The 15,281-nt window shown below is 52.9% G+C and overlaps 1 protein-coding gene across 2 annotated transcripts in view; it reads left to right on the forward strand.

The window, feature by feature from the left end:
• ADAP1 (ArfGAP with dual PH domains 1) overlaps positions 1-15,281 on the forward strand; it is a 57,837-nt gene that overhangs the window by 7,206 nt on the left and 35,350 nt on the right. For both annotated transcript variants that reach the window (XM_035290164.3, XM_035290160.3), the window contains one exon: positions 11,760-11,890. Coding sequence is in view for 1 of the 2 variants with exons in the window: in XM_035290160.3 (XP_035146051.1) it covers positions 11,760-11,890 (131 nt within the window). In the remaining variant the exon portion in view is untranslated. The remainder of the gene's footprint in view (positions 1-11,759; positions 11,891-15,281) is intronic.

Genomic DNA, 15,281 nt, shown 5'->3' on the forward strand with positions numbered 1-15,281 from the left:
GAAGGCCTGCTGGGGACACTGCTCTGTGTTCTGAGCTATCCCGTGCTGCAGAGGTAGAGGCTTCTGGGAAGGCAGGTGGGAGAAGGACAGGGATGGGTGCTGGCCCTGGCACTCCCAGTGGCCAGACCTGGCAAATGAGATGGCAGAGGAACAGCCAGAGCAATCAGGGGAGACCCCAAAGAACTTAGAATCTCAGGCCGGGCACGGTGGCTCACACCTATAATGCCAGCATTTTGGGAGGCCAAGGCAGGTGTATCACTTGAGGCCAGGAGTTTGAGACCAGCCTGGCCAACACGGTAAAACCCCGTCTCTAATAAAAATGCAAAAATTAGCTGGGCGTGATGATGTGTGCCTGTAATCCCAGCTACTCGGGAGGTTGAGGCAGGAGAATTGCTGGAACCTGGCAGGTGGAGGTTGCAGTGAGTGGAGATTGCGCCATTGCACTCCAGCCTGGGTGACAGAGGGAAACTCCGTCTTAAGAAAAAAAAGGATGTAGAATCATGGATGCCAAGTGAACGCATTTTCAGGAAGGAAGACTGGGCGCCTGCGGGCTGGGTGGCGGGTGAGGGAGTATCAAACTGACCCCAAATCACTCTCCAGGTGGCGGTGGTGACAGCTTGGCCAGGGGGTGATAGGCCAGAGGAGGTGGCGACACCTGGAGATGCATTCATTGGAGGAGTTTCCACTGAGACCGGGGCAGAGTCCTCTGGTGGGAGCTGGGCCTGGCATACAGGGGAAGGCCACAGAAGTGACCATGTCCAATTGCTGTGGGTTTCCTCATGGAAGATGAGGCCAAGCCACAGGCCGGGGGGAAGGCAGCTGAACATTGGCCACCATGGAGCGCCTTCTGCAGGGTGTGTTCTGTTCACAGGCTGGTCTCGAACTCCTGACTTCAGGTGATCCTCCCGCCTCAGCCTCCCAAAGGGCTGGGATGACAGTCATGAGCCATCATGCCTGGCCTCTACTTTCTGTCTCTATGAATCTGATACTCCAGAGACCTCATAGGAGTGTGACTGGCTGATTTCACTCAGCCTAACATCCCCAGGTTCACAGATACTGAACTCCTGATGTCAAATGATCCACCCATCTTGGCCTCCCAAAGTGTCCCAGCCTATGACACAACACAGGATCCGGGGCCGGTGGGCCCAGCGCGGGAGCGGGAGGTGTGTGGGACGCTGCACAGTGACCGAGGCCGGGTGGCAGTGGCCCGTCTGGGGCGGGGAAATCAGTGTGGGGAGGGTCAAAGCCTGGATCGTCTTCAGATATTTGCTAGTGAGCAGGATGTTGGCGTGTGGTGGACAAAGAAGAAGTGAGAATGCCCAGGCCTTTAGCCAGCACCTCACTTGCTGAGATGGGGGACATGGGAGGAGCAGCCAGGAAGATGAGCCTGCGATGTGAGGCTCTGTGAGAAGCCTCAGTGGCCCCCTAAGGGCAGAGGACAGAAGAGGCCCAAGGTAGAGACGGGTCATCAGTGTGTGAATGTCTCTCTCTCCTTTTTAAAAAAATCAAGGTCAGAAGGCCGGATGCAGTGTCTCATGCCTCTAATCCCAGCACTTTTGGAGGCCGAGGTGGGCCTATCACCTGAGGTCAGGAGTTTGAGACCAGCCTGGCCAGCATGGCGAAACACTGTCTCTACTAAAAACACAAATTTAGTAGGGTGTGATGGCACATGCCTGTAATCCCAGCTACTCAGGAGGCTGAGGCATGAGAATTGCTTGAACCCAGGAGGTGGAGGTTGTGGCGAGCCGAGATAGCGCCATTGTACTCCAGCCTGGGCAACAAGAGCAAAACTCCATCTCAAAAAAAAAAAAAAAAAAATCAAGGTCAGGCACAGTGATTCACACCTGTGATCCCAGCACTTTGGGAGGCTGAGGTGGGAGGATCACTTGAGCTCAGGAATTCGAGGCCAGCCTGGCCAACATGGCAAGACCCCCATCTCTAAAAAAAAAAGATACAAGAAAATTAGTCAGATGTGTTGATTCACACTTGTGGTCCCAGCTAGTCAGGAGGCTGAGGTGGGAGGATTACCTGAGCCCAGGAGGTCAAGGCTGCAGCGAACTATGATTGCACCACTCCACTCCAGCCCATGACAGAGTGAAACTCTAGCTCAAAAAACGAAAAGATCAAACCCCGAATCGGGGTGGAATTCATATGAAAAAGTTAACCTTTTATAAAATTTTTTTGGGCCGGGTGCAGTGGCTCACGCCTATAATCCCAGCACTTTGGGAGGCCGAGGCGGGTGGATCCACGAGGTCAAGAGATCGAGACCATCCTGGTCAACAAGGTGAAACCCCGTCTCTACTAAAAATACAAAAATTAGCTGGGCATGGTGGCGCACGCCTGTAGTCCCAGCTACTTGGGAGACTGAGGTAGGAGAATTGCTTGAACTCAGGTGGCAGAGGTTGCGGTGAGCGGAGATCACACCATTGCACTGCAGCGTGGGTAACAAGAGCGAAACTCCATCTCAAAAAAAAAAAGAAAGAAAGAAAGAAAAAGATAAAATTTTTTTCATAAGGATGGAGTCTCAGGGTCTCACCATGTTGCCCAGGCTAGTCTCCAACTCCTGGGCTGCACCTCGGCCTCTCAAGGTGCTGGGATTGCAGGCGGGAGCCACCCCACCTGGCCTCAAGTTAATCATTTCAAAATGAAAATGCAGAGGCATTTAGAACATTCACCATGCTGTTCAACCACCACCTCTATCGAGTTCCAAAAATAGGGTTTTACAGCCAAGAGACCAGATGGGCTGCAGAGGAGGCGGCCCTGTGCAAGGGCCCCGAAGAGGGGTGAGGGCTGGGGGCCCCCGGGAATGGGCTCTCGGTCAGGGTGGGTCTAGGACTGGGGATTGGGCCTTCACCCTGGGGTTCCCGAGTAGGGGCTGGAGCAGCAGGAGGGAGAGAGGGCAGGGGGCAGGGGGCAGGGGGCGGGGCAGAGCCAGAGGGGATCCTGGGAGGATTCTGAAATGTAGACTGTGTCGGGTGCTGCTGGGAGGGAACCAGGAGAGGGGCACATGCCCCTGAACCAGATGTGGGCCAGTGGATCTGGGTCCTGGGAGGCCCCATCCTCTCAGTGGAATGGGACCAGGGCCGCCCCTGAGTGTGAGGGGACTGGGCAGAAGAGTGAGCTGCCAGCCCACCCAGGAGCCCCAGCGGTCACTGCCTCGCCTGGATCCTGGCAGGGGACGTGGGTAACTGGGAGACAATGTGTGGAAAACATGAAGGTAGGGTTGGGAAGGGGCCTAGGTCTCGGTGTGGGGCTGTGTGCCTGGGGGACAGTCACTTGTGCTCCACTTCATGTAGATGTGAAGGGCAGTGGGCACTGCAGCCCCTCCCCCAAGGGTGCCCTCCCACCTTGGCAGCCCTTTGCGTGCCTGGTCAGAGCCAGTGGTGGACCCAGCCTCTGTCGCACTGTGATCTCTGCTGTGTGTCAGCCTTGGGAGGGCAAAGGTCTCTGGAGCCAGGGCCCCATGGACAGGCTTGTCTGCTGCCCTTCCCCCCGCCCACGCCCCAGCCTGGACCTTGGCTTGGGGGACACACCTGCCCCACTTGGCTCAATCCAAGGATGTGGCTTACCTGCCCAGGTGCCCAGACCAGCTCCGGAAATGGTGAGTAGCTGAGTCACCTTGGGCAGCCTGAGAGCAGGCAGGGCAGAGTGGGGCTGGGAGGAGGGAGGGGAAGAGCCTGGCGGCTGTGGGCAGAGTCTCAAAGAAGGAGACAGCTCCTGGAGACTGTTCTGGCAGCCTGGATGTTTGTCGGGGCTGGAGCCTTGGGCCTACCCCTCCCCACCTCGCCACCTGGCCCTTGGGACCCCCATCTCCACCACCACATCAGCTGTGCTGTGGCCACCCTTGGGCACAGTGCGCACCTGCTGGCCTTGTGGCCTGTCCTGGGGAGAACACGGGCCATGGATGCCGACTCCAGGCAATTTGGGAGAAAATTCCACAGGCCTGAGAGCCCAGAGTGGTCAGAAGCAGGACATGTCCTACAGCCTTTTGCCCTGAGTGGAGGGCAGACAGAGTGGAGCCCAGGCTTAGGGAGAGGCCCTCCTGCCTGGGCCTGTTGCATCAGGCCAGCTCCCCTTCTACCTTTGAGGGTCCCTGGGGGCAGGCAGCTCCTGTGTGCCTATGCATGCCCCGCCCCTTCCCCCTCCCCGAAAAGGGCTTCGGGCATTTGTAGATGCCGGCCGGCCTGGTCATGCCCAGCAGCCTGAGAAGGAGGCCTGCCCAGCCCAGCCTTGGCCACTTGCAAGATGGCAGGGTCAGCCTGTCCCTTCTGCTTTGAGAACCAACCAAGCTTTGTCCTTGCTGGAAGTTGGGGACACACACACACACACACACACATGAACTCACCCCGCAGAGCCTCGGCACAGTCAAACCAGGACGCTGCCTTCAGTGCCTTCAAGGGCCTAGGGGAAGGCCAGTCTCCCAGAGCCCCAGGCCTTAAAATATTGCCCAGAGTTACCCCGCTGGGCTCTTCCCTCCTACGGTCTGAATCTTTCTTTAAAACAGGGTCTCAGGGGTGGGGAGGGTGGGGATGGTTAATAAATACAAAAAATAGAATAAGATCTAGTATTTGATAGCCCAACAGGGTGACGACTGTCAACAATTTGTTGTACTTTTAAAAATGACTAAAAGAGTATAATTGGATTGTTTGTAACACAAATAAATGATACATGCAAGAGGTGGTGGGTGCCCTGTTTGCCCTGATGTGATTATTTCACTTGGCATGCCTGTAGCAGAATGTCTCATGGACCCCATAAATATATACATCTACTATATACCCACAAAAATTAAAGATTAAATCTTGTTAAAAATAGGCCGAGGTTGCAGTGAGCCGAGATCATGCCATTGCACTCCAGCCTGGCCAAGAAGAGTGAAACAACGTCTTTAAAAAAAAAATTTGTTAAAAATAGACCATGCGTGGTGGCTCAGCCTTGTAATCCCAGCACTCTGGGAGGCTGAGGCGGGCAGATGACCTGAGGTCAGGAGTTTGAGACCAGCCTGGCCAACATGGTGAAATTCATCTCTACTAAAAATACAAAAATTAGCTGGGAATGTTGGGCACCTGTAATCCTAGCTACTTGGGAGGCTGAGGCAGGAGAATCACTTGAACTTGGGAGGTGGAGGTTGCAGTGAGCCTAGATCATTCCACTGCACTCCAGCCTGGGCAACAGAGCAAGACCCTGTCTCAAAAAAAAATTGTTAAAAATAAAGGAAAATATCAGCCAGTATGGCCCTGAAAAAGAAAACAAGGAAAATAAAGAAAAATAAACAAAACAGGGCCCTGCTTAGGCGAAGTGGCTCATGCCTGTAATCCCAGCACTTTGGGAAGCTGAGATGGAAGGATTGCTTGAGCCCAGGAGTTAGAGAGCAGCCTGGGCAATATAGCAATACCTTGTTTCTACAAAAAAATTTATAAAATTAGCTGAGTGTGGTGGCATGCACCTATAGTCCCAGCTACTCAGGAGGCTGAGGCAGGAGGATCACTTGAGCCCAGGATGTTGAGGCTGCAGTGAGCCATGATTGCCTCACTGCACTCAAGCCTGGGCAACAGAGCAAGACCCTGTCACCATTAAAAAAAAAAATTCTGATGAAGCCAATTTCTCTTTCTCTGTCTCGTCCCCCTCCTCTTTCACTCAGTGGATTCTGCCTTTGGTGTTGTATCCAAAATAAATCTTTGCCTAACCCAAAGTTACAGAGACTTTTCTCCTGTTTTCTTTTAGAAGTTTTATGGTTTTAGGTTTTACCTTTAGCACCATGAAGCATTTTGGGTTTATTTTTGGAGACAGTGAGAGGTATAGGTTGTTTGCTGTGTTGTGCATGATACCTGATTGTTCCAGCACTGTTGGTAGGAAAGGTTGTTCGCTCTTTCCTGAACTGGCTTTATATCTTTGCCAATAATTAGTTGTCTGCATATGTGTGGGTTTATTTCTAGATTCCCAATTCCGTTCCATTGATCTGTTCATCTGTTTTTGTGCCAATACCACCACACTGTCTTGATAACTGTAATTTTATAATGAGTTCTGAAAACAAGTAGTGTTCATTCTCCCTCCTTGTCTTTTTTTCTAAGTTGTTTTGGCTATTCTAGGTTCTTTGCATTTACATATGAATTTTAGAATCAGCTTGTTCATTTTTTAAATCCTACTGAAATTCTGATTGGTATTGCACTGACTCTATAATTTGGAGGAAATTTATGTGTTATTAATGTTGACTCTTCCAACCCATAAAAACGTTATCTCTTTCCAAATCTACAGGTCTTCTCTAATTTCTCTGAGCAATATTTTGTAGTTTTCAGTGTCCTATCTAGTGTCATGTTTATCCCTCTTTCATACATTTTATGCTATTATAAATGGTAGTTTTAAATGTTCAATTTCTGACTGCTTGTTGCTAGTATATAGAAATACAATTGATTTTTATATATTTATCTTGTATCCTGCAACCTTGCTAAACTTGTTCTCGTAGTTTTTTAAATTAAAAGTCTGTTGTATTTTCTACATAGATGATCATGTTGTCTGTTAATGAAGGTAATTTTAGCTCTTTCTTTCCAATCTAGATGCTTCTTATTTCTTTATATTGCCTTATTGCACTGACTAGACTCTCCAGCTCAGTGTTGACTAGGAGTGGTTAGAATAGACATTCTTGTCTTGTTCTTGATCTTGGGGTAAAGCAATCAGTTTTTCTCCCTTGAGTATGACATTTGCTGTACATGTTTCATAGATGCTGTATATGAAGTTGGGGGAATTTCCCCTCTATTCTTAGTTTTCTGGGAGTTTTATCAGGATGTTACATTTTTGTCAACATTTTTTACAGCTATTGAAATGACTGTTTTTTCTATTTTAATCTGTAAATATGGTGGATGACATTGATTGATGGTCAAATGTCAAACCAACCTTGCATTACTGTTATAAACCCCTGTCTATCATGGTGTATAACTCTTTTTACATATTGTTGGATGTGCCCTTTTATGTATTATTGGATGTATTGTTAGCTACATCTTTTTATGGACCTACATTTTGATTTCCCTTGGGTAAATTCCTAGGAGTAGAGTGGCTGTGTCACATGGGAGAAATATCTTTAACTATGTAGGAAAGTGCCAAGCTGTTTTCAGAGTGGGTTAGACTTATTTGTACTTCTACCAGCAGTGGATGAGAGTTCCAGTGCTCTGTATCCTCATCAACACTTGGTAGCATCCATCTTTTAAATTTTAGTCATCCTCGTAACACCACAAAAGTTTTTTAAAAATGGTACAGGTGTCCTGCCCTTCCAGTGACAAACTTGTGTTGCCTCTGTCCCCAACACACTTGATTTAACTGGCTCTCATCTTTTTATTCTCATGTAAAGGGTCTCCATATTTTTTGTGTGTGTATGAGACAAGGTCTATGACACTCAGGCTGGAGTGTAGTGGCTCAATCTCAGCTCACTGCAACCTCCACCTCCTGGGTGCAAGCCATCCTCCCACCTCAGCCTCCTGAGTATCTGGGACTACAGGCATAAGCCACCATGTATGGCTATTTTTTTTGTAGAGGTGGGGTTTCACCATGTTGCCCAGGCTGTCTCAAACTCCTGGGCTCAAGTGATCCTCCTGCCTTGACCTCCCAAAGTGCTGGGATTACAGGTGTGAGCCCCTGCGCCTGGCTGGTGTCTCTGTTTCTTCACGTGAAACTCCCTGAGCCATCGTCTGGTATAGGCTGTTTATATTGTGTTTGTGGGTATGCAGCACGCATGTATATCCTCACAAACGAATACCAGGAGGATGTGACAGGTTTGCATCAGCCTCCAATTTTACACCAGGGGAGGCTTGTGCTAGTTGCAAGAGGTCAGGACAGGTTGTAACCACTCCCTAGCCTCACTGGTATCTGGTTTGTCAAAGATAGGCAGTATTAGTAATGGCCGCAAGCTCTCAGTCCTACTAACAAGTGCTTCTTGGGCTCACTCATCTGTGTCACACCCATTTTTCCCTCTAAGCAGAGGTTGGCAAACTTTTTCTTTTTTTTAAGAGAAAGTCTTACTCTGTTGCCCAGGCTGGAGTACAGTGGCATAATCTCGGCTCGCTGCAATCTCTGTCTCCTGGGTTCAAACAATTCTCCTGCGTCAGCCTCCCGAGTAGCTGGGATTACAGATGCCCCCACCACGCCCAGCTAATTTTTGTATTTTTGGTAGAGACAGGGTTTCTCTGTGTTGGTCAGGCTGGTCTTGAATTCTTGACCTTGCTATCCGCCCACCTCCATCTCCCAAAGTGCTGGGATGACAGGTGTGAGCCACCATGCCCAGCCAGCAAAATTTGTCTTAAAAAGACAGATAGTAGGGTTGGGCACAGTGGCTCAGACCTGTAATCTAGCACTTTGGGAGGCCAAGGCAGGGGGATGACCTGAGATCAGAAGTTTGAGACCATCCTGATCAACATAGAGAAACCCTATCTCTACTAAAAATACAAAATTAGCTGGGCGTGGTGGTACATGCCTGTAATCCCAGCTACTTGGGAGGCTGAGGCAGGAGAATTGCTTGAACCCAGGAGGCGGAGGTTTCGGTGAGCCGAGATCAAGACATTGCACTCCAGCCTGGGTGACGGAGCAAAAGTCCATTTCAAAAAAAAAAAAAAAGTAAATATTTTAGGGCCATAGAGTCTCCATCACAGCTATTCAACAACTCGACGACTGCTCACAAAAGCAGCTGCAGACAATCTATAAACAAACAGGCATGGCTGTGTTCCAGTGAAACCTTATTTACAACAACAGGCAGCTGGCCCACACCCATAGAGTCCAGCTCCCAGTACGGGATCTGTGAACAGGCCTCCTTCCAGGCTAGGAGAGGGACAGCCCGTCTGGAGCGCCTGAGTGAGGATGGAGGTGGATACAGGCATTCTGGCCCTGGGCTGGTGGGAGCTGTTGGTGGCCTTTGCTCAGCCACCCTCAGGACTTCCAGACAGGCAGATAAAGGCCGTGAGACGGGAAGGCTGGGTCCGTGGTCCACACTGTCAGAGCAGAACCCAGCAACACTGCTGTGCGGCGAGAAAGGAAATCCCCACAGCACCAAGCGGCGATGTTCCCAGCTGGGCTTATGCTGCCCATACCCCTCTAAGTGGCTCGTGCTGTTTCATCTCACAGATGAGGATTGAAGTCCGGGACTGGCCTGCCTGCTGGGCACTCTGTACATAGCCATGCACTAAGCATTTGTGGGCAGCTTTCATGAAGGCTTGGGGAGAAGACGGGGAGAAGACAGGGTCTGGGGGGAGGAGCCAGGACTCTCTCTTCTGGGACTCCAGTGCAGTTCTTCCCCACCTGTTCTCCAGAGGCTTGTGTAACTAAATACTTTGCTGGCCAGACACAGCGCCACACCTCTGTAATCCCAACATTTTGGGAGGCCACGACAGGAGGATCGCTTGAGCCCAGGAGTTCAAGCCCAGCCTGGGCAACACAGAGAGACTTCATCTCTACCAAAAATTTTTAAAATTAGCTGGGTATGGTGGTGCACACCTGTAGTCCCAGCTACTTAGGAGGCTGGGGCAGGAGGATCGCTTGAACCCAGGAGTTGGAGGCTGCAACTCCAACAGTTGAAGGCTGTGATTGCACCACTAAACTCCACCTTGGGCAACAGAGCAAGAACCTATCTTAAAAAAAAAAAAATCCACAAACCCAAAAGCAGACAATGGCTGATCCTGTAATTCCATTCTTTCTCCCTTAAGCCACTCTAAGCACAGGCAACACTCCTGGTGCCGGTGACGAGTCACGTGGCAAATGTTTGCTGACTGACTGAGGGGTGAGGAGAAAGCCTGTGGTCTCTCTTGGACACAGTGGCTCTGTTGAACTAGGGCTATTGGTGGCTCCTTCATTCACGACTCCTGTGGAGACCTGCTCTGTACTGAGCTCCGTGTCAGATCTGGGGATGCTGGGTCTTGGGTCCTCAGGCAGCCCATGTTAATGGAGAGACGGACTTCGTTAATCAGGGAGCCCAATTAATGAAGTCTGTCTCTCCATTGATGTCTGTGACAGGCAACCCCCAAATCCCAGGGGCCCCACGTGTTGGTTCGCATGTACAACATGATCTCCAGCGGGGCTGGCTTGGGTGCCTCTCCTCCTGGCAGTGACTCAGGGTCCAGACCCGGCCCCACTGGGCCTCCACTTCCCTGCACTGGAGTCCCCCCACCAGTCAAGGGTGGGCCCCAAGCAGTGTGAGGAGGGGGTCTATACTCAGCCAGGCCTGGAGGGCGGGGTCCTCTCCACTCATGATTCCCCAGACAGGCTTCCTTCCGCCTCGGCACCTGCCTGTCGGGAAGTACCTCGATTACCATCAGCCTCACCCAGGAGAGCCTCCACTTAAAAATAAAAGCATTTCGGAGCTGACACATCTCCCCCAGAGAGACTGTTCTCTCTAGGGCTCTCTTCAGCCGTTATTGTGATGGTCGTTTGGAGCAGGAAGAAAACAGGAGAGTCACACCGCAGCCCAGCTGCACCTTCCCTATGGCTCACTTTGCCATTTCAGAATGAGACATTTCACATGTGCAGAAGAAGACTGTGCTGTGGCACCCATACCCCACATGGTGGCTCATGCCTATAATCCCAGCACTCTGGGAGGCCGAGGCAGCCAGCTTGGCCAACATAGTGAAACCCCATCTCTACTAAAAATACAAAAATTAGCCATGTGTGGTGGTACGTGCCTCACTACTCAGGAGGCTGTAGCAGGAGAATCACTTGAATCCAAGAGGCAGAGGTTGCAGTGAGCCGAGATTGTGCCATTGCACTCCAGTCTGGGTGACAGAGACTCTGTCTCAAAAAAAAAAAAAAAAAAGAAAAAGATTCTGCTGCCTCAGCCTCCCAAAGCCCTGGGATTACAGGCACGAGCCACAATTCCCAGCTTTGTTGAAGCTTTGTGTGTGTGTGTGTGTGAGACAGAGTCTCACTCTGTTGCCCAGGCTGGAGTGCAATGGCGCGATCTCGGCTCACTGCAACCTCTGCCCCATGGGTTGAAGTGATTCTCCTGCCTCAGCCTCCCGAGTAGCTGGGATTACAGGCATGCACACTGCGTCTGACTAATTTTTATATTTTTAGTAGAGATGGGATTTCCCCACATTGGTCAGGTTGATCTGGAACTCCTGACCTCATGATCTGTCCGCCTCAGCCTCGAAAAGCACTGGGATTACAGGTGTGAGCCACAGTGCCCAGCTTTATTGACCCTTTTAAGGCAAATTAGACATGGAGATGTGGAATCCCTAGACAGGCTGAATTTGTGGCAGGGTGAAGCCAGAGGGCCTTTGTCATACCTGCCAAGTTAGTGCTGGCTGGGCGCTGTCACCAACGCACGGTGCATCTTGAGCGCTTCTGCGGCTATGGTCTGTTCGGGGACAGGCACCGCGTTGGATGGAGGCCTCCCTTGCACTCAGATCCTATCTGAGTTTTCCAATCTTGGCTCTGTCTCCCAGGGCAGCAGACACCGGGAAAGCACGTGGGCCACGTCCTCACAAGCGCTGGGTGGCTCCTGTTGGGCCAGCCTCTGCTGGAGGTTCCTGGCACCCCGTGCAGAGCCTGTGCAGATCAGCTTCCTCAGATGTCAAGGGGTGTTTTGGGAGAGCTCTGCCTGCAACTGGGTGGGGTCGGGGTTCAGGTGATGATGGGGTAAGGTGTCTGCACAGAGCCAGCTGTACCTGGGGGTCTCCTCTAAAGCCTCCCACGGCATGCTGGGGGCTCCTGACCCTGACCCCAGGCTCCGCCCACCCTCCCTCCGGGGCCCCTGGGCTGAGCCACTATGAATGCCCGGCTTTTCCTTGCAGATCCTGACTGGGCCTCCTACACTCTGGGAGTGTTCATCTGCCTGAGCTGCTCGGGAATCCACCGGAACATCCCCCAGGTCAGCAAGGTCAAGTCCATCCGCCTGGATGCCTGGGATGAGGCCCAAGTGGAGGTACGGTGGGGGTGGGGGGAGGGAGGAAGGGAGGCCCCCACCCCACGCAGTCTTGCACCACACTCTGGGTGGCCCCAGCTCTGGCCTTTTGAGGCACAGGCGCCAGGCGGTCTGGCTGTGGCTCCCTGGGGCCTTGAGCTGCTCTGAGGGGCCGGCTGACTGGCCCCGAGGCTGCGGAGGCCAGAGCAGCTGCAGGACCGGACCCCAACCCCTCTCCCACGGCTCCTCCTGTGTGCTGCTCCTCTCACCCCGTGCTGGGTCCACCCCTCTGTGGGCAGCTCCAGGTGTGTGTGGTGGGCCTGGGAGTGAAGGCCAAAGCTTATTCCCATGGCCTGAAGCTCCTGAGCGCTCCCCTCAAATCCTCACACCTGGACAGAGTGAGACACTGTCTCTTTAAAAAAAAAAGAAAGAAGGAAAAAGAAAACAGAATGCATCGCCCCAGACCCATTCGGCCCCACCTCGACCCCAAGTCGCATTTCCCGGTAGTCCCTGTGTACCCCGGCCTGCTGCCGCTTACGGCCGGTCCCCTGGGCAGCCTCTGAGGTGACACAGCCACCGCCCACCTCTCAGCCATGCATCTGATAAAGTTGCTGAAGCTCCTGTCATGGCCAGGCAGGGACACCAGCCACAGATGCCTCTTGGGGCCCTAGAGACACCCCTCTGGGGAGGGAGATGGTGTGAGCAACCAAGAACCTGGTGGTGCAGGGGGAGCCATGTAGGCTGGGGGTGGCAGGAAGGGCCCCAAAGGGAGACCCCAAGGGAATTGGAGAAGGAATGAGGCCCCAGTGAGGGTGGATGGGCTGCAGCTGGGATGGAGTGTGGGGCCTGAAGACCCGGGTGGGAGGTTTGCTCCAGCTCTGCTCATGAGGCTTTAGGTCTCAGAGTCACAGATCTACCTGGCTGCTGGTGAGAGGGACAGAGGGGCCGCGTGGACATGAGAGCAGTGGTCTGGGGGCTGCTGTGGGGACGGGGTGGGTCATAGAGGCTGGTCGCCCCTGTGCACGTCTTCCCAGCTCTTCAACACCACTGACCGCTGCTCCCAGCCCCAGCTCTCCAGGACCACTGACCCTGGTCCCTGCTCTCCAGGGCCACTGACCTCAGCCCCTGGCTCTCCAGCACCACTGGCCCCGGCCCCCTCTCTCCAGCACCACTGACCCTGACCCCTGCTCCAGCACCACTGACCCCAGCCCTTCCAACACCACTGACCCGGCCCCCCTCTCCAGCACCAGTGACCTCGGACCCTCTCTCCAGCACCACTGACCCCGGCCCCCCTCTCCAGCACCACTGACCCCGGCCCCCCATCTCCAGCATCACTGACTCCGGCCCCCCCTCTCCAGCACCACTGACCTCGGACCCCCTCTCCAGCAGCACTGACCCCAGACCCCGCTGGCAGCAGCTCGTTTGCTTCTAACAGGCAGCCTTGGTGCATGGGCTACACCTGGGGGCTTGTTAGAACTCAAGCTGGAATTCCGGTACCTCGGCTGGACATGGGGAGGACAAGGATCGCTTGAGCCCAGGAATTCTTTTTTGTTTTTTAGACGGAGTCTAGGGCAATCTGGGCCCACTGCAACCTCTGCCTCCTGGGTTCAAGCAATTCTCCTGCCTCAGAGTGGCTGGGATTATAGGCATCCGCCACCATGCTCAGCTAATTTTTGTATTAGTAGAAACGGGGTTTCACCAGGTTGGTCAGACTGGTCTTGAACTCTGGACTTCAGGTGACCCGCCTGAAGGCGTGATCCACCGCGCCCGGCTGAGCTAAGGAATTGAGGCTGCAGTGAGTTGAGTGCACCTCTGCCCTTCAGCCTGAGAGACACAATAAGATCCAAGGACAGCAGAGTCCCTGACCCACCCAGGGTGACCCCAAATAAGCTTCTGCATTTAACGCTGTGATCCCCCACACCTTGAGTCAAGGGGTCTCTGCAAATCCCCTCAGGACCCCGGCCCACCTTGGGCTCACCCCCTTTGACCCCCTTTACTGATACGGAGGGGACACTTGGGTTGTGATACCTGTCCCTTCGCCAGGCCGTGAGTTTGTCTGAGTCTGTTTCCTTCCGTAAACGGGCAGGGTAACTCCTGGACCCTCCCCGTCCCTGGACAATGGAGGACCAATGGCCAATGTCAGATGATGGGGCAGGTGTCCCATCGCCAGGTACCTCTGCCATCACTCCTGGAGGAAACAGCGTGGGTCCCTGGAGGGCTTATGGGGGCGTAGAGTCCTTGGGCTCGGGGAGAACACCTGCCCATTGTCCCCATAATTCCAGGACAAGCGGGGCAAGGGCCCAGGGGTGGGACGTTCACTGTTGTTGGGAAAATCCCTAAATGCCATCAGTGGGAGAGGATGGGGGCCATCTGGGTGCTGTCCAGATCTCATGGGGTGAAGCCCGGAGAGGAAGGCTGGGGAGGGCCCACCGCATGTGTTATTAGGAAACCCCTTGGCTGGGTGAGGTGACTCACACCTGTAATCCCAGCATGGTGAAACCCCGTCTCTACTAAAAATACAAAAATTAGCCAGGTGTCATGGCGGGCATCTGTAATCCCAGCTACTCGGGAAGCTGAGGCAGGAGAATTGCTTGAACCCAAGAGGTGGAGGTTGCCGTGAGCCAGGATTGTGCCACTGCACTCCAGCCTTGACAACAGAGCAAGACTCCATCTCAAAAAAAAAAAAGGAAAGCTCTGATTCCTCCCACAGAGACCAAGTGTGATGGGGCCCTCAGGAGAGCACCAAGCTGGGGCCACGAAAAGTTTCCATCCCCATTCTGTTGTCTGCACATTCACTTGTGCGATGAAAACCAAAGATTAATCTCAGGCAGACCTGGGGGCTTGGCTCCTGAGAGCAGCTGCACCCCAGCCCTGGGCAGAGCTGGGTCTCAGCCTGGCTTCTTGCTCGGACTCTGTGGGGTGGGGGCTGTACTGGGCCCCGTGTGGCCCCCTGCACTCAGGCCCCTTGCCCCTTCCTGGGCTGGTGGTCACCTGGGGTATCCGAGGGCTAAGCCTGCTCCCACCCCACAGGGAGAAGCAGGCCCAAGGTGGCTGTCACAGAGAACTGGACCGAGGTTGTGGGGCCAGGAACCAGGGATTCTCCTCTTCTTTCCTTTTCTTCACATTTTATGTTTTTTCCCCCAATTCTTTTATAAAACTTTTAAAACAACGGCTCTCCTGAGATGCAATTCACAGCCATAGCATTAACCATGTGAAGTGCACAGTGGAAGGGTCTTTAGTCAATTCACAGCCATAGCATTCACCATGTGAAGTGCACAGTGGAAGGGTCTTTAGTCAATTCACAGCCATAGCATTCACCATGTGAAGTGCACAGTGGAAGGGTCTTTAGTCAATTCACAGCCATACCATTCACCATGTGAAGTGCACAGTGGAAGGGTCTTTAGTCAATTCA

This window comes from Callithrix jacchus, chromosome 2, assembly GCF_049354715.1.
Source record: "Callithrix jacchus isolate 240 chromosome 2, calJac240_pri, whole genome shotgun sequence".
Classification (NCBI taxonomy): Eukaryota; Metazoa; Chordata; class Mammalia; order Primates; family Cebidae; genus Callithrix; species Callithrix jacchus.